Here is a 19391-nt window from a genome sequence, read left to right as displayed (position 1 = left end):
AATTTTCATCATAGGTACACTTCAACTATGACAGACAAAATGAGAAAAAATCCAGTAAAACACATTGTAGGATTTTTTATGAATTTATTTGCAAATTATGGTGGAAAATAAGTATTTGGACAATAACAAAAGTTTATCTCAATACTTTGTTATATACCCTTTGTTGGCAATGACAGAGGTGAAGACTTACAGAAAACGTTTGACAAGGTTTTCACACACTGTTGCTGGTATTTTGGCCCATTCCTCCATGCAGATCTCCTCTAGAGCAGTGATGTTTTGGGGCTGTTGCTGGGCAACACAGACTTTCAACTCCCTGCAAAGATTTTCTATGGGGGTTGAGATCTGGAGACTGGCTAGGCCACTCCAGGACCTTGAAATGCTTCTTACGAAGCCACTCCTTCGTTGCCCGGGCGGTGTGTTTGGGATCATTGTCATGCTGAAAGACCCAGCCACGTTTCATCTTCAATGCACTTGCTGATGGAAGGAGGTTTTCACTCAAAATCTCACGATACATGGCCCCATTCATTCTTTCCTTTACACAGATCAGTCGTCCTGGTCCCTTTGCAGAAAAACAGCCCCAAAGCATGATGTTTCCACCCACATGCTTCGCAGTAGGTATGGTGTTCTTTGGATGCAACTCAGCATTCTTTGTCCTCCAAACACGACGAGTTGCGTTTTTACCAAAAAGTTTTATTTTGGTTTCATCTGACCATATGACGTTCTCCCACTCTTCTTCTAGATCATCCAAATGCTCTCTAGCAAACTTCAGACGGGCCTGGACATGTACTGGCTTAAGCAGAGGGCCACGTCTCGCACTGCAGGATTTGAGTCCCTAGTGGCGTAGTGTGTTACTGATGGTAGGCTTTGTTACTTTGGTCCCAGCTCTCTGCAGGTCATTCACTAGGTCCCCCCGTGTGGTTCTGGGATTTTTGTGATCATTTTGACCCCACGGGGTGAGATCTTGCGTGGAGCCCCAGATTGAGGGAGATTATCAGTGGTCTTGTATGTCTTCCATTTCCTAATAATTGCTCCCACAGTTGATTTCTTCAAACCAAGCTGCTTACCTATTGCAGATTCAGTCTTCTCAGCCTCGTGCAGGTCTACAATTTTGTTTCTGGTGTCCTTTGACAGCTCTTTGGTCTTGGCCATAGTGGAGTTTGGAGTGTGACTGTTTGAGGTTGTGGACAGGTGTCTTTTATACTTATAACAAGTTCAAACAGGTGCTATTACAGGTAACGAGTGGAGGACAGAGGAGCCTCTTAAAGAAGTTGTTACAGGTCTGTGAGAGCCAGAAATCTTGCTTGTTTGTAGGTGACAATACTTATTTTTACACCATAATTTGCAAATAAATTCATTAAAAACCTACAATGTGATTTTCAGGATTTTTTTCTCTCATTTTGTCTGTCATAGTTGAAGTGTACCCATGATAAAATGATGGGGGGGGGGGGGGGGGGGGCTGTAATTTAAGTGGGAGAACTTGCACAATTGGTGGCTGACTAAATACTTTTTTGCCCCACTGTAGATGGGCACTTTTGTTTTTGTCTAGTTAGTGTCCCAGATATAGCAAAAAAAAAATTGCTCATCTGATTTAAAAAACAAATCGTCAGGAGTAGGCAGCGCCATAAGTGAGTAAACTGAGATATGTCTAAGGAGTTGGACAGTTTTTTTTTTCTTCATAAATAGACAGTTATTTACCTCTCCATGGTTGCAGGATCTTGTCTATTTTTTTCTATAGAAATTCATTGCGGAGAGCTAATTTATATATTTTGTGATACGAATACGAAATATGTCTACTTCACTGTCAGCCCATTTTAGAGGTAAACTGCAGGGTAATGTAAGAGTTGTATTTTTAAAGATCCAATACGTAATATTGTACATTTATCATAATTAGGTTTTAGTCCAGAAAAGTTATCTAGATCTTCAATGAGACATTGCAGGGATCTAGCTCGCGGACTTGATATAAAACTTGAGTCATCGCCATACATGGACACCTTTGTTTTTAAGCCTTGGATTTCTAATCCTCTGTTGTTATTGGATCTGATTTTAATAGCTAGCATTTCGATGGCCATAACGAATAGATATGTTGACAGCGGACTCCCTTGTTTAACTCCTCTTGACAATTCAAAACTCTCTGAGAAGTAGCCGTTATTTACTATTTTACACCTGGGGTTGCTATACATTTCTTTTACCCATTTTATAGGAGAATTGTCGAAATTTAATTGCATTTCGCTAGTATTTTTGCATCACAACATTTAAGTGCAAGGGGCCTCCAGTTTTTTAGATATACTGGGTCTTTATATTTGCCATCTGGGACTTGTTTTAATAATATAGAAATCAGACCTTCCTGCTGAGTACCTGACATACTACCATTTCTATAGGAGTAGTTAAAACAATCTAACAATGGCGCTTTTTGTATCTCAAAAACGGTTCGACATACCTCTACCGGTATGCTATCAAGCCCTGGGGTTTTTCCAGACTGAAAGGATTTAAAAGCCTCAAAGTTCTTCCTCTGTAATTTGGCCTTCGGACTGATCTGATTTTGTTAATTTTCTATTTTTTATATTATTTGTAAAGAATTCCTTACCGTAATCTTCATTCAGTGGGAGAAGATGAGACGAAAAAGAGAACGTCTGCCTAAAATAATTAGCTTCCTCTTTTGAAATATTATTTGGAGAATCATAGATGACTCCCGTCTTCAGTAACGAGTTTCTGCAAAAAAAAAAAAAAACTGTACTGTTAGTTCATTGAATACCCTTGTTAGTCTTGACTCTAGCCAGAAACTGCTTTTTCATTATTGATGAATAATGAATTGAATGACCTCTGAAGGTACATTTTAAAGGTATCTGAAACAATAAGGGGATTTAAGGGGAAAATTCAGTTATAAATGATTTTCTCTCAGTTAAAAATAGTTGTCCTCCAGTAAACTTTGATTAAGTTTCCAATATCCCGTCTACGTGGAAAATCTATAAGAGTTCTGTGAACGCCAATTAGATGATCCGATCGCATTCTGTCTCCTATTTAAAACTTAAAACTTTTGATGCACGAGAGAAAGATACAAAGTAGTCAAGACGACTAGCTTGATCAAGTCTCCTCCATGTATATCTCACTAGGTCAGGGTTTTTTAGTCTCCAAATAGCCACTATTTCTAATGTGTCCATAATATTTGTGATTTCTTTAAGGGCATGGTGGTGATAGTTTGTAGAGTGATTACCTTTACGGTCCATTGAGGTACTTAACACTTTGTTAAAATCTCTTACCATAATGATTGACTTTATTTCAATCGTGAATGACAGTTGTCGGACTTTCCCCTTCCTCTCTCTCTTCCCCGTCTCCACCCTCCCTCCCTCTTTGTAGACTAGAACAGTCAGAGAACCTTGACGAGAACCAGCGGAACCTTCTTCAGATCACAGACCGGTTCTTCCTGGCCATTATCAACTCCTCCAGCGAGTTCCCGCCACAGCTACGCAGTGTGTGTCACTGTCTCTACCAAGTAGGTTCATTCCCCACCTCTGGCCTCACGCTGCTCTCTGGGTGGGTGGAGTGTGTTACTGTCGCCTACACCCTTACATGCCACTGGCTTTCTTCCATACTGTGCTAATAATGGCACTAGGTCACATCTCTCACTCTCTCTAATACACACAGGCACAACCTTCTTACTTTTCTCTGACTTTTCACTAACGTTGCTGCTATACGTCCTCTGCCCTCTTCTATGTGTTCGCCCTTCATGTACTGTGACAGAACAGATTAAGGACTGTCCCTTCAATGGTGGTGGTTGGAAAAGGGGGAACATATGCAGATGAATTAACTGACTACAGCAACATCAAGACACCACAAAGCAGCTAGTGTCCCTACTGTCAAACTGTTTACACACACACTGTTTCCATTAAGCCTAACTTTTCCATGAAAGAACACCTCTGTATGGACACACACTCCACTCGCCTATTTCCTGTTTCCATCTGCATGTCTGATGAGCCGAGACCGCTCCCCTCTGCTTCCACAAAAACGGACTTTCTCTCTATACTGACTTAAAGCAACACATCAAATGTTTCGATATCTCAATGAGATGAACGCGGGGCGGGGTGCTTTGGAACCACTAATGTTATTTTGTTGGACACAACACCAAAATAGCACAGAACATGAACCTGACGCATATCGATCTCCCTTCGCTCGATACAATCCTATACTACTACCATTGTGCGAAAATCTGCCTGTAAAAAAACATCAGCACGCGCACACAATGCTGGTCAGTAGTTGGGCTGTGCCGGCGGATGCTCTTGTGTGTGTGGTGCTGTGACCTGTTTGTGCTCTACTCTGTTCTGTTGGCTACTTGCCACTCTCTACTGACTAAAGCCACAGTTAAAGACAGAAAGTTAAACAAAGAAGCAGTAAGTTCAGAGAACTTTTTCCTCAGCCCCTTTTCTTTTCAAAAACAAAAATAACTTTGCCTTTTATTAAAAAATAAAAAATAAAGACATTCTACAAATAGTAGCGCCAACTTACTTGCTTCCATTTTCTATTAACTCCAAGAAACCAGTGCATTCGGTTACAGCAGGGGTGTCAAACTTATTCTCTGGAGGGCCTGGTGTCTGCGGCTTTTTGGTTTTTCCTTTCAGTTAAGACCTAGACAACCAGGTGAGGGTAGTTATTTACTAATTACTGATCTTAATTAGTCAATCAAGTACAAGGGAGGAGTGAAAACCAACACACTCGGCCCTCTGTGAAATGAGTTTGACACGTGCGTTCCTCTCTTTCTCTCCTCCAGATGGGTTTTGGGATTGGAATGGGTGGAACAGTGTTTCTCAGAATGTTTCTAGAGGCTGAATTTGGCTGCAGTTGACATAAACACATCACCAGGGGGACAGTTTTCTATGGTGCACTTCTTTCTGTGTTGCTGCAGTGCATATACAGTGGAATGTTACGTAGTAAAGTATTGTGTGTGTTTTTATTTCTTTCTTTACATTTGTTAATCTTTTTATTTAACTAGGCAAGCCGGTTTAGAACAAATTCTTATTTACAATGACACAGTCATCTTGCTTAGTGATTGCGGTGGTTTTATGTCTGTTGTATTTGGGCCATATACTGTATAGGGCCTATTTGAAATTGGTTTATTGCACTTGCACCAAATATTTGAATCTAAAGGCCTAGGTGAAGTGAGGATTGTCTGTCTTGTGTACATGCATGTTGGTGTCTGTCTTGTGTACATGCATGTTGGTGTCTGTCTTGTGTACATGCATGTTGGTGTCTGTCTTGTGTACATGCATGTTGGTGTCTGTCTTGTGGACATGCATGTTGGTGTCTGTCTTGTGGACTATGGTTATAATTTATTGCTCTGTAAAACACTGTGTGTCTGGCTGATCACCTGTGAGACATTTTTCTGCTTTGCTCTGGGAGTCATATCTCCATGTATTCGCTGTTGTTTTCTGGCTGGTGAAATTCAATGTCATTTTTAACCCCTTTTTTCTGTCGCGCTTTAAAGTGCAATCATATCAGTCAAAAATATCAAAATCCCAATTTATGTTCCAAAACCAACTTTATAAGAGCTGTTAAAAATAGGTTATATTTAACTCAAAAGTCCATGATTTACGCATTGTTGGCAGAATAGATGGAAGCAGTTCTTTGCAGGATTTAATATAAATTACCAATACATTTCTTGGTAGTCCAAAAAATATTGCTATCAGGTTGGAAATCACATCTGGCCGGGTACATTGTTTGCTGCCTCCACCCATTCGAGATGTTTCAATGACTCAATATTTTGAACAAAAATGGACGACTGTAACGAAGCCTGAGAATGTCAACACAATCAAACTAGCAACGGCGATGATCAGAAGTCTGCCATAACGGGGCCAATAGGCTAGCGCACGTGTCAAACTCAATAGGACACACAAGCGAGTATAAATGATTAAACTTTTGAGTCATCTACTTTATGAAATTATAGCCTGAGTCTCGCATCAGTCAATTTAACTTCAATTGAATTTAACTTCAATTGCGCTGCTTTCGTGTGCCCCGGTTACAGCGCTCAGCCGAGGGGAAGTGTACAGACACTCCACAGCATATTATGCACATCTACAAGCATAGCAGCGAAGGTTGGACAAATATGATTTATATCTTTGTTTTGATATGTTCAAATGCTATATACAGTATCCTCTGTACATACGTGGATATTTATAAAGGGACACATTTTTTTATGAGAAAACAATGGCCAGTTTGGGTCGTTTTTTGTATAAGCAAAAAGGATATGTCTGGCCCGCAAATTTGTTGTTTTGTCAATATGGCCGTGCGCTGATTTGAGTTTGACACCCTGGGCTAGCATACCTATTTATGTATGTAGCTATTTATTTAGCTTAAAACACAGAGCATAGCGTTAGCTAGCTAGCTGCTTGGGAGGATGTCATGTCATTGGAAGAGTGGGGTGAGCGACCGACTTTTACCACTCATCGTTTTTCGATGGCTACAGCTAGAGATGCAGGTGCCATTTTTAGTTAATTTTCAAAAAATGTGAATTGCTTTGCTAGCTATGCTGAAAATGAACGACTGTTATCCACAGTTAGCAGGGGTGCGTGCTTAGTCCCCTCCTGTATTCCATTCACCCACAACTGCGTGGCCAAGCACAACTCCAACACCATTACGTTTGCTGACGACACAACAGCCTGATCACCTACAACGAAGAGAGAGCCTATCGGGAGGAGGTCAGAGACCTGGCCATGTGGTGCCAGGACAACAACCCCCCCCCCCCCCCCCCCCCCCCCCCCAATGTGAGCAAGACAAAGGAGCTGATCGCGGACTACAGGAAAAGGAGGGCCGAATAGGCCCCCACAAACAACGACCCGGCTGAAGTGGAGCCAGTCGAGTTTCAAGTTCCTTGGTGTCCACATCACCAATGATCTGTCACCAATGATCTGTCATGGTCCAAACACACCAAGACCGTCGTGAAGAGGGCACGACAAAACCTTTTCCCCCTCAGGAGACTGAAGAGATTTGGCAATGATACCCAGATCCTCAAAGTTCTACAGCTGTAATCCTGACCGGTTGCATCACCGCCTGGTATAGCAACTGCTCGGCTTCTGACCGTAAGGCACTACAGAGGGTAGTGCGTGTGGTTCCCATTCAGTTGTCAAAATGTAGGTTGGGTCAAGAATGCACTGGCAGGCAAGCTGCAGAAGGATGAACAGGCTACTATTCCCAATCGTTTATCAGTGCGATTTTGACAGCCAATTAGCAAGTTTGAGAGGATTTATCTAATGTTCCCTCTTCAGATTTGAGCTCATCTCGCTCTGGCTAGCGTAAATTGACGATCTTGTTGTTTATGTGCATAGGCAACTGAGGGCAAGCCTTTTCATGGTTGTTTGCTTAGTATAACTAAGTTCCCAAATGTAAGAAGATGCCCATGGTATTTACTTATTTGCAGAAATCCATTCAGGTGTATTTTGTGGCATTTGGCGAATAACGTTCTATAGTTGCGCTGTTGCTACTGCCTGTAAACACCCAGTCCAGTTCAAAGTGAATGTTGGCAGGCTTCTGTGGAAAATGGCTTCTTTTCATATAGACCTACTGTAGCTCTGATTGGCTATGGCGCACCGGTCTGCCTAGACGCCGGTCCTGGACAAGACCGATGTTTATATTAGGTTTTATTTACTGCAGTGTCTATTAATTTTCCAAACACATGGCTGCTTTCCCACTCTATATTGCTATATAATTTTCATGTACGCTACTATACGTTATTCCCAAACATTGTATGAAAACGTGAAAATTACCATTTCTAAGTGCTCACTTGTCAGAAAATGTAAAATAAGTATTGTCATTCATCCTGGGGGTGTAAATGAACACATTTTAATAAGATTTTATGTTGATAAAATGTAGTCAGTTCCACTTTAAAATCAAGCTTGTCCACTCTTGCTGGCATTTATTTTTCAAAGGCTTAATTTCCATCAAAGCTTTATTTTAAAATGTCCTCTCTTAGCTACGCAAGTCCAGAGAGGAAGACATAGGAATACAACTAATAATTATCTTATGTTCGAGATCACAACTTATCTCTTGATCACTACATGTGGTAGGGTAGCCTAGTGGTTAGAGCGTTGGACTAGTCACCGAAAGGTTGCAAGTTCAAATCCCAGAGCTGACGAGGTACAAATCTGTCGTTCTGCCCCTGAACAGGCAGTTAACCCACTGTTCCTAGGCTGCCATTGAAAATAAGAATTTGTTCTTAACTGACTTGGCTGGTTAAATAAAGGTAAAAAAAAAATATGTTTTGTCGAGATTAAGCTCTAGCGACGAGCAATCCCGTATCTGGGAGCGTAATCATAGCCTCAAGCTCATTACCATAACGCAACGTTTCCTATTCATGAAAATCGCAAATGAAATAAATATATTGAAACACAAGCTTAGCCTTTTGTTAACAACATTGTCATCTCAGATTTTCAAAATATGCTTTTCAACCAAAGCTACACAAGCATTTGTGTAAGAGTATTGATAGCCTAGCATTGCATTAAGCCTAGCATTCAGCAGGCAACATTTTCACAAAAACAAGAAAAGCATTCAAATAAAATAATTTACCTTTGAAGAACTTCGTATGTTTTCAATGATGAGACTCTTAGTTAGATAGCAAATGTTAATTTTTTCCAAAAAGATTATTTGTGTAGACGAAATAGCTCAGTTTTGTTCATCACGTTTGGCTAAGAAAAATACCGGAAAATGCAGTCACTTACAACGGCAAACGTTTTTCCAAATTAGCTCCATAATGTCTACAGAAACATGGCAAACGTTTAGAATCAATCCTCAAGGTGTTTTTCACATATCTATTCGATAATCTATCATTCGTGGCAGCTGGCTTCTCATCAAAAGCAAACGGAAAAATACTGCAGCTGGAGATTACGCAATAATTGCGACGCAGGACACCAAGCAGATGTAGTCTCTTATGGTCAATCTTCCAATGATATGCCTACAAATACGTCATAATGCTGCAGACACCTTGGGGAAAACATGGAAAACGTAAGCTGACTCCTAGCTCCTCCACAGCCATATAAGGAGTCTTTGCCATGAGGCGGTTTCAAAAAATGCGGCACTTCCTGATTGGATTTTTATCTGGGTTTTTTCTGTAACATCAGTTCTGTGGACTCACAGACAATATCTTTGCAGTTTTGGAAACGTCAGAGTGTTTTCTTTCCAAAGCTGTCAATTATATGCATAGTCGAGCATCTTTTCGTTACAAAATATCTTGTTTAAAACGGGAACGTTTTTCATCCAAAAATTAAAAGAGCGCCCCCTATATGAATGTGGTTAAGAGATAATCAAAAGTACCATTCATCATCCCATTCATTTTTGTTCAGATGCACATCCACCTCATTAAGGAGCCTTGTGGCTGTGTTGATCGCAATGCCTTCATGGGGCTTGTAAGACTTCAATGATGCCTGACAGGCAGCACTGTCTCCAGGCTGCATGCTTCCCCAAGACCACAGCCAATTGCATGCTAATTAGCTATGTAGTCTTGTTAGCTAGCTTATTACCCATGTTGGTTGTTAGCTTGCATAACTGACACTTGTATAATTATAAGGGACACTTCATGTTTTGTGCATAATATTGAAATTCACAGTGGACTCCTTGCAGACAGCCTACAAGGCAGCAGCCTGACTGCTAATCTGCCTGCAAGGATCTTTACCTATGAAACAGCCTACGAGGCACAATCCTGATTTATCAGCCTCTGATGCTGCTGTTGAATCAGATCAAGCTCTGAGGCTGAAAATAAATCTGATCAGCCTGTTCGGAATGGAGCTCACCCACTCAGTAAATGTTTAAATGGATAATATTTACGTGAAGTGTTCCTTATGCATGTCATACACTTCAGTTATGCCAGCTAAAAACAATCTAGCTAACAAGACTACCGAGCTAACTCGCTAGCTCACAAGACTAGGCAAGTTAGCAGCATTGTAAGGGAGGTAAGGGACATTTAGAGCATCCTGTAAGACATCGTTGAGGGCTTAAATGCCCCACCCGGGCTTAGCTTCCTCACAAGCTCATAGCTTAAGGTAAGGGACATTTAGCTTGCTAACATTCTAACTAACACACTGATAATGATCTCCAAACACAAATGAAAGCATGATGTTAGCATGAGTTTTATTATTGCTTAGTGTAGCAATCAATAAAAACTTGTGCACTGTTCCACTGAGGGCTTTGCCGCCTCAGCCACACAGCCAATAGTGGTTAGAGTGTTGGGCCAGTCACCGAAAGGTTGCTAGATCGAATCCCAAAGCTGACACGGTAAAAATCTGTCGTTCTGCCCCTGATCACTGTTCCTAGGTTGTCATTGTAAATAAGAATTGGTTCTTAACTGAATTGCCAAGTTAAAGGTTAAATAAAAATAGATAAATCAATACGTCTATTTATTTTTAACAACTTTTGTTATAGTGATCATGAGATAAATAAGTTGTGATCTCGCCATAACGAGGCATTTTTTTCCGTACTTAGCTCTTTCCTTCTTCCTCTGTCGCCCTCCCCCTCTCTTGCACTCTTTTCTCTCTAACTCTTTCTCTCTTGCTTGTGCTCTGGCTGGCTTTGAGAAGGGTGGTGTGAGATCTTCTCTGTCATGTCGTACAAGCATCAAACTTTCTCATTTCCTTTCGTGTTTTCTCTCCACTCTGTTCCAACTCCTCATCCTGCTCTCCTCCCTCCCCCTTTTCCGCCCACCTTTTCCTTCAGGTGGTGAGCCAGCGTTTCCCCCAGAACAGTATCGGGGCGGTGGGCAGTGCCATGTTCCTGCGCTTCATCAACCCTGCCATCGTGTCACCCTACGAGGCAGGCATCCTGGATGAGAAGCCCCCACCCAGCATAGAGAGAGGACTAAAGCTCATGTCCAAGGTATGGGTTGGGAGATTCCATCTTCCAAAAATAAGCATCTTGTGTGAAAATGACAGTCGTGGCTTTGACCAAAATAGTTTGATAAAATAATTGTAAAAAATATTATATTTATTACCTTTGATTTTAGTTAAGTTGCGCTCTGTTTGGTTCGCAGATCCTCCAGAGCATTGCCAACCACGTGTTGTTTACTAAAGAGGAGCACATGAGGCCTTTTAACGACTTTGTGAAAAGCAACTTTGATGCAGCCAGGCGGTAAGTTAGGTTGAAGATGACAACGGGATTCTTATATAACTCTGTGCAACAATGGGACCAGCTATGCTAGTTAGCAACGGCGCAGTTACCAGATTTGTGACGACGTCTTGAACTGTAGATTTTTACATAGTAAGTCAGAAGAATTTTAATACCAGCAAAACTTCTGACAAAAAATCACAAACTGCTCTCTCAGTATCCTGAAAAGAAGGAAATTATCGGAGTCTCGGCTTTCTCTTATGAAGCTGAGAATTACGTACCTGGACTCATTTTCTAATATTTTATAGATATTTGTAATAGATTTCCAGTTCTGTAATTAACATTCACTCTGTGATCCCTCTATATTGCCCTGTAGGTTCTTCTTGGACATAGCTTCTGACTCTCCTCCCAGTGACTCAGTCAACCACAGCCTGTCCTTCATCAGTGATGGCAACGTTCTGGCCCTCCATAGGCTGCTGTGGAACAACCAGGAGAGGATCGGACAGTACCTCTCCAGCAACAGGTCAGTAACACACACACACACACACACACACACACACACACACACACACACACACACACACACACACAATGAGTCACCAATCATCATGTTATGTGCACTACCAGTATAGCCCTCAGTCTGACAGCGGTCTCTCTCTTCCCATTCCATAGGGACCACAAGGCAGTGGGCCGGCGGCCGTTTGACAAGATGGCCACCCTTCTGGCCTATCTGGGGCCCCCCGAACACAAACCTGTTGCCGACACCCACTGGTCCAGCCTTAACCTCACCAGCTCCAAGTTTGAGGAGTTTATGACCAGGTAACACTCTCCTAGTGTAGAGTTAGTCTGTAAAATGTTCTAAGACACTCGGGATGCCAGCAGTTGGTGAGTGGAGTTGATTCAGAAGCATTCTATTGTCCGTTTGTCCCTGATTTCTAGGCACCAGGTCCATGAAAAAGACGAGTTTAAAGCCCTGAAGACCCTCAACATCTTCTACCAGGCTGGAACCTCCAAGAATGGCAACCCTGTCTTCTACTATATTGCTCGCAGGTAAGACCTGGCCAAGGAGTGTACTGTATGTTAGTGTTGCTGTCTACATACAGTGCATTGGGAAAGTATTCAGACCTCTTCCCTTTTTCCACATTTTATTGTTACAGCATTATTCTAAAATGGATTAAATAAATAAAAACATCCTCACCAATCGACACACAATATCCCATAATGACACAGCAAAAATAGGTTTTTAGAAATGTTTGAAAATGTATTAAAAATAAAAAACTAATATTTTATTTACGTAAGTATTCTCGAAATTGACCTCCGGTGCATCCTGTTTCCATTGATTATCCTTGATGTTTCTACAACTTGATTGCAGTCCACCTGTGGTAAATTCATTTGATTGGACATGATTTGGAAAGGCCCACACCTGTCTATATAAGGTCCCACAGTTGACAGTGCATGTCAGAGAAAAAACCAAACCATGAGGTCGAAGGAATTGTCCATAAAGCTTCGAGACAGGATTGTGTCGAGGCACAGATCTGGGGAAGGGTACCAAAACATTTCTGCAGCATTGAAGGTCCCCAAAAACACAGTGGCATCCATCATTCATAAAATGGAAGAAGTTTGGAACCACCAAGACTCTTCCTAGAGCTGGCCGCCCGGCCAAACTGAGCAATCGTGGGAGAAGGGCTTTGGTCAGGGAGGTGACCAAGAACCCGATGGTACCTCGGACAGAGCTCCAGAGTTTCTCTGTGGAGATGGGAGAACCTTCCAGAAGAACAACCATCTCTGCAGCACTCTAACAATCAGGCCTTAATAACCTCTTGCAGCCCCCCCCCCCCCCCCTACTTTGTGCAATTTCCGCCTGAAGACATACCCAAATCTAACAGCCTGTAGCTCAGGCACAGAACCAAGGATATGCATATTCTTGGTACCATTTGAAAGAAAACACTCTGAAGTTTGTATAAATGTGAATTGAATGTAGGAGAATAACACACAATAGATCTGGTTTAGATAAAACAATGAAAAAAACATATGTTTTTTATTTTTGTATCATCTTTAAAATGAACAAGATAAAACAAACATTCAGATAGGATGATGGGGACTATTTCAGTGAAAAATATAAGAGGGCAACAGTACTACAACAGTTTCAGAATGATCACTTCCAAAAGGAGTGTGCTACATGACATTTATCATGAAGTCACCCAGGTGTCCCACACAAGTAGCCCAAATCTACCCAAGTGGCCAAATTGGTGAAGGTATACATTTCGAAACAAATAACTATAAACAAAATACCAAAATGGTATTCTAACACCCCAAAAAATTGAGAAAAATACATTTAAAAATTAAAAAAATAATAATAATTAAAATTGGAAAAAAAATAATTATTGATTGAAAAAAAAATATATATATATATATATATATACACATTTACAAAATAACATGGATAACTATTTACACACTTTCAATATTTGGAAGACCCTCAGTCCTCTATGAGGGGCTATGAACCAGGCTATGAGGGGTGGCCAGTCCTCTTCTGGCTGTGCCGGGTGGAGATCACCGTGGTTGTAGAGGGTGCAACAGGACAGCACCTCAAGAGTAAAAATGAACAGTTTTTAGGGTTCCATAGCCGCAGGCAGAACAATTGAAACTGGAACAGCGGCAAGGCCAGGTAGACTGGGGACAGCAAGGTGTCATCATGCCAGGTAGTCCTGACGCATGGTCCTAGGGCTCAGGTCCTCCGAGAGAGAGAAAGAGAGAATTGGAGAGCGCATACTTAAATTCACACAGGACACCGGATAAGACTCCCATTCGGAGTCAGTGTCACTGTGAAAGAAAATGTTCAGTTAGAATAGTTTCACATATGAGCCCTGTATCAACAGGTATAATAAACAGATATATATAGAGAGTTGAAGGTTGAATATATTATTATATTATTATTACCTGCTAGATCTACTGTCTCTTTTATATTATGACATTTCAGCTAGATCTACTGTCCGTATTATATTATGACAGACCAGCTAGATCTACTGTCTTTATTATATTACAACAGACCAGCTGTATCTACTGTCTCCATTTCACTTTGGCCATTGATGTGATTTCATGTGGGTTGGGGTGGCAGACACGCATCTCACATTTCATGACATTAAATGTTTATATATTGCTTCTAAAATAAAAATCACAAATAATATTTTATATTATTAATTTCAAACAAGGGCATTAGCATGATAAGAACTTACCAGTCCAAAACGATGTCCTCTCCCTTTCAAAAAATATTCCTCCACAATCGCTAAATGAAGCGTCCTCCAACAATCTCTGTCTCACCTTCCCAATCAATTTATTCTAAAGTTGTGTGTTCATCTGTATATCTAGACTTGATCTGCGCGTTCACAAAACAATGCAATGCGCAATATGTGTTTCTCCTTCCGGTATGAAAATTCAATAGCGCATGACTCTCTTTACGCTGGAGCTTACTACATGGGTTGGTCTTCCAGCACATAACCATTTACATATTGCCGTTTACCTCAGCTCATTGGCTATCTACCCAGCTAGATTTCAAGACGATCAGTGGTCATTGGGTTAAAAGACAGTCAATCAACGAAACAGCGGGCAAATCATTGGTGCACAATGATGTCATTACTTGTTGTCTTCAAATCGGTTTCTTTCTGTCAATACGTCCCGTGAAATGACCCATCAGGTTTGATTGTGTTACAAACAAACCAGTTGATTGCAGTGAAACCAAACATGACTGGAAAAGTCACGTTCTGTGTGGGTTATTTACCTGGAATGTGTCGTCTTAAATGGAATGAGACGGAATTCACTACACAAGCGGTTCACAAAATGTTTCGTGTTAGGCTATAAAAACAGATTTTATCAAACAAAATATCATTAATTGTGTAACAATGAGCATTGGAATTGCAAACAGACGAATATCGTCAAAGGTAAACAATTTATTTTATTGCAGTTTGTGATGTTGTTGCGCCTGTGCTGGTTGAAATAGTTGTTTTTTATGGAGCTCTATGCTCAGATAATCACATCGTATTCTTTCGCAGTAAATCCTTTTTTGAATCTGACAACGCAGTTGGATTAGCAAGATTCTAGGCTTTCGATACATGTGAAACACTTGTATTTTCATGAATGTTTAATATGACTATTTATGTAGCGATCACCGTATGTTGTGGAATTTCAGCCCGCTAGCGGGTTCCGTGCGCAGGGAGGTTAAGGAGAAGTATATCTCTAATTCCATGTATAACACTTGTATTTTCATTAACATTTATGATGAGTATTTCTGTAAATTGATGTGGCTCTCTGCAAAATCACTTCATGTTTTAGACCTACTGAACGTAACGCGCTAATATAAAATTTTAGATTTTTTGATATCAATATGCACTTTATCGAACAAAACATACATGTATTGTGTAACATGAAGTCCTATGAGTGTAATCTGATGACGATCCTCAAAGGTTTGTGATTAATTGTATCTCTATTTGTGCTTTTTGTGACTCATCTCTTTGGCTGGAAAAATGGCTGTGTTTTTCTGTGAGTTGGTGATGACCTAACATAATCGTTTGTGGTGCTTTCGCTGTAAAGCCTTTTTGAAATCAGACACTGTGGCTGGATTAATGAGAATTTTATCTTTAAAATTGTGTAAAATACTTGAATGCTTGAGGAATTTAAATTATGAGATTTTTGTTTTGAATTTGGCGCCCTGCACTTTCACTGGGTGTTGGCGAGGGTGGGACGCAACCGTCCCACATATCCCAGAGAGGTTAATGCAGCTGGTGGCTGTGGAACTTCTGTGGAACTTGTTCAGTTTACGTCTCAGTTGTTGAATTATGTTCATACAAATATTTACACATGTTAAGTTTGCTGAAAATAAACGCAATTGACGGTCAGAGGACGTTTCTTTTTTTGCTGAGTTTATATGGACCTCACTTTTTGCGCAGGGGCATTGTAATGCTGAAACAGTAAAAGGCCTTCACCAAACCTTTGCAACAAATTTGGTAGTACAGAATTGTCTAGAATGGCATTATATGCTGTAGCGTTAAGATTTGTCTTCACTGGAACTAATGCCCTGATCACACCGATAGTGTCATTGCGCAAAATAGTATGCAGATTATCTGGATATGTGTGCTACAAATGTTCCACATTCACCTTCTGCTACCATTTCTGTCAAGCCGTATATGCATACAGTTTGACGCATGCGTTCGATAAATCCAACGTATGCACCACACAGAACGCCCTGCAACTGCCTCTGCAACACAATGCTGCAAGGCACACGCAGCGTTCTACTGGAAGTGAATGTACTTCTGGTTTACCAAAAATTGCAATGATGCTGTCGGTGTGATCGAATCGTAAGGGGCCAAGCCCGAACCATGAAAAATAGCCCCAGACCATTATTCCTCCTACACCAAACTGTACAGTTGGCACTATGCATTGCGGCAGGTAGCGTTCTCCTGGCATCCGCCAAACCCAGATTCATCAGTCGGACTGCTAGATGGTGAAGCCTGATACATCACTCCAGAGACTGCGTTTTCATTGCTTCAGAGTCCAATGGCGGCGAGCTTTACACCATTCCAGCCGACACTTGGCATTGTGCATTTTGATCTTAGGCTTGTGTGTGGCTGCTTGGCCATGGAAACCCATTTCATGAAGCTCCTGATGAACAGTTCTTGTGCTGACGTTGCTTCCACAGGCAGTTTGGAACTCGGTAGTGAGTGTTGCAATCAAGGCCAGAGAATTTTTACGGGCTTCACGCTTCAGAGCTCGGCAGTCCTGTTCTGTGAGCTTGTGTGACCTACCACTTCGCGACTGAGATGTTGTTGCTCCTTGACATTTCCTCTTCACAATAACATCACTTGCAGATGACCGGAGCAGCTCTAGCAAGGCAGAAATTTGATGAACTGGCCTCCTGTGACAAAACCAGGTTGAACGTTTGAGCTCTTCAGTAAGGCCATTCTACTTCCAATGTTTGTCTATGGAGATTGCATGGCTGTCGGCTCAGTTTTATACACCTGTCAGAAATGGGTGTGGCTGAAATAGCCGAATCCACTAATTTCAAGGGGTGTCCACATAATTTTGTATATATTGTGTTCCACGGGAGTCCTCTTACATTTGGAAACTTTAGAGTCCTATTGATCAAACAACAGGTAGGCCTGATCTCCCTCAGTTGCCTATGCACATCAACAAGATCAACAACTAATGTTAGCAAAAGCAAGATGAGCTAAACATGTAACAAGGGAAAAGTAGATAAACCCTTCAACTTGTTTAGTAGTTGGCCGTCAAATTTGCACTGATAAGCAATGGGGAATAGTAGCCTGCTCGTCCTTCTGCAGATTACCTGCCAATGCATGCTTTCCCAACCCTTGGGAACTTGCCTGCCTGCCCTCCCATTTGATCTTCATGATCGATGCCAAATACATTTGATTGACAACTAGGATATATGCTAACTGTGGAAAACAGTTGTTCAAGTTTAGCATAGCTAGCTAGCAAAGTGATTCACATTTCTTGCAAGCTATCCAAATGACACCTGCATCTCTAGCTGTTCCCAGCCTTAGTTACAATCGTCTGTACATTTGTCTAAAATATTGAGTTATTGAAACTGAAACGGTGCATCCCGCTGGGCTGGAGGCAGCAAACAATGTACCAGGCCAGGTGTGATTTACAACTTGATAGCAATATTTGTTGGACTACCAAGAAATGTATTAGAGAATTAGCTGTATTAATCATGCATTGAACTGCATCCGTCTATTCTACCAACAAAGCCTTACTCAACGTCATGGAATTGAGTCAAATAGAACCTATTTTCAAAACTAGTTATAAAGTTGGTTTTGTTGCATAAAATAAGAATTGTATATTTTTGAATGGCATTATGATTGTCTGTTTCATATCTGCAAAGTAGATTATCTGTCAATTCCACTTTAAGAACTTGCAGGCCCTCTAAGATAACCCCCAAACCAAGCTGATGCCAAGGTTTAAAGATGATTTCTCACGTCATACACTGACTCTTTCAAACAACACGTACATTAAATGCGTTCTAAATGTTTTCCTTTTCTTTATATCATAGTAACCAGAAAACGCAGCATCTGTCATCAGAACGGACAAGCAGTATAGACTACATAGAGTAGAGCATTCATGTTTCCGCACCGATAGAGTATTATTAGTCATGTACAATGCATTCGAGATGTATTCAGACCCCTTTTACTTTTTCCACATTTAGTTAGTTAGTTTACAGCCTTATTCTAAAATGTATTAAATTGTTTCATCATTCTACACACACTACCCCATAATGACAAGGCAAGCAAAAACCGGTTTGTGTGGATCTCACATTTACGTAAGTATTCAGACCCTTTACTCAGTACTTTGTTGAAGCACCTTTGGAAGCGATTACAGCCTTGAGTCTTCTTGGGTTTGACGGTACAAGCTTGGCACACCTGTATTTGGGGAGTTTTTCCCGATTCCTCTCTGCAGATCCTCTCAAGCTCTGTCAGGTTGGATGGGGAGTGTTGCTGCACATCTGTTTTCAGGTCTCTGACATGTTTGATCTGGTTCAAATCCGGGCTCTGGCTGGGCCACTTGAGGACATCTAGAGACTTGTCCCGAAGCCACTCCTTCGTTGTCTTGACTGTACGGTTAGGTTCGTTGTCCTGTTGGAAGGTGAACCCCCCCCCCCCCCCCCCAGTCTGAGGTCCTGAGTGCTCTGGAGCAGGTTTTCATCAAGGATCTCTCTTTACTTTGCTCCATCTTTCCCTCGATCCTGACTCGTCTCCTGCTGCTGAAAAACATCCCCACAGCATGATACTGCCACCACCATGTTCCGTAGGGATGGTGCCAGGTTTCCTCCAGACGTGACGCAATCTTAGTTCCATCAGACCAGAGAACCTTGTTTCTCATGGTCTAAGAGTCCCTTAGGTGCTTTATGGTAAACTCCCAGAGGGCTTTCATGTCCCTTTTTTACTGAGGAGTGGCTTCCGTCTGGCCACTCTACCATAAAAGCCTGATTGGTCGAGTGCTTCAGAGAGTCTTGGTGATTCCAAATTTCTTCCATTTAAGAATGATGGAGGCCACTGTGTTTTTGGGGACCTTCAATGCTGCAGAAATGTTTGGGTACCCATCTCCAGATCTGTGCCTCGACACAATCCTGTCTCGGAGCTCTATTGACAATTCCTTCGACTTCATGTTTTTTTTCTTTTTTCTGACATGCACTGTCAACTGATCTGGATCAACCTTATATAGTCCAATCAATTGAATTGACCCCAGTAAGATTCCAGTCTCCAGGACGATCAATGGAAACAGGATGCACCTGAGCTCAATTTCCA

At 41.3% G+C, this 19391-nt stretch overlaps 1 protein-coding gene across 1 annotated transcript in view; it reads left to right on the top strand.

Annotated features, from left to right (window-relative positions):
* Positions 1 to 739: 739 nt before the first annotated feature.
* Positions 740 to 19391, top strand: part of LOC139398600 (neurofibromin-like) — a gene marked incomplete at both ends in the record, with an annotated part of 47455 nt that continues 28803 nt past the window's right edge. The window contains 7 exons of the mRNA XM_071144528.1: positions 740 to 840; positions 3355 to 3490; positions 10690 to 10848; positions 11003 to 11100; positions 11453 to 11599; positions 11749 to 11895; positions 12016 to 12126. Of these exons, the coding sequence (XP_071000629.1) occupies positions 740 to 840; positions 3355 to 3490; positions 10690 to 10848; positions 11003 to 11100; positions 11453 to 11599; positions 11749 to 11895; positions 12016 to 12126 (899 nt within the window). The remainder of the gene's footprint in view (positions 841 to 3354; positions 3491 to 10689; positions 10849 to 11002; positions 11101 to 11452; positions 11600 to 11748; positions 11896 to 12015; positions 12127 to 19391) is intronic.

Source organism: Oncorhynchus clarkii, unplaced genomic scaffold (genome assembly GCF_045791955.1).
Source record: "Oncorhynchus clarkii lewisi isolate Uvic-CL-2024 unplaced genomic scaffold, UVic_Ocla_1.0 unplaced_contig_13670_pilon_pilon, whole genome shotgun sequence".
Lineage (NCBI taxonomy): Eukaryota > Metazoa > Chordata > Actinopteri > Salmoniformes > Salmonidae > Oncorhynchus > Oncorhynchus clarkii.
Note: the sequence above shows the minus strand (reverse complement) of the source record. Positions and strands in the feature narration are given on the sequence as shown.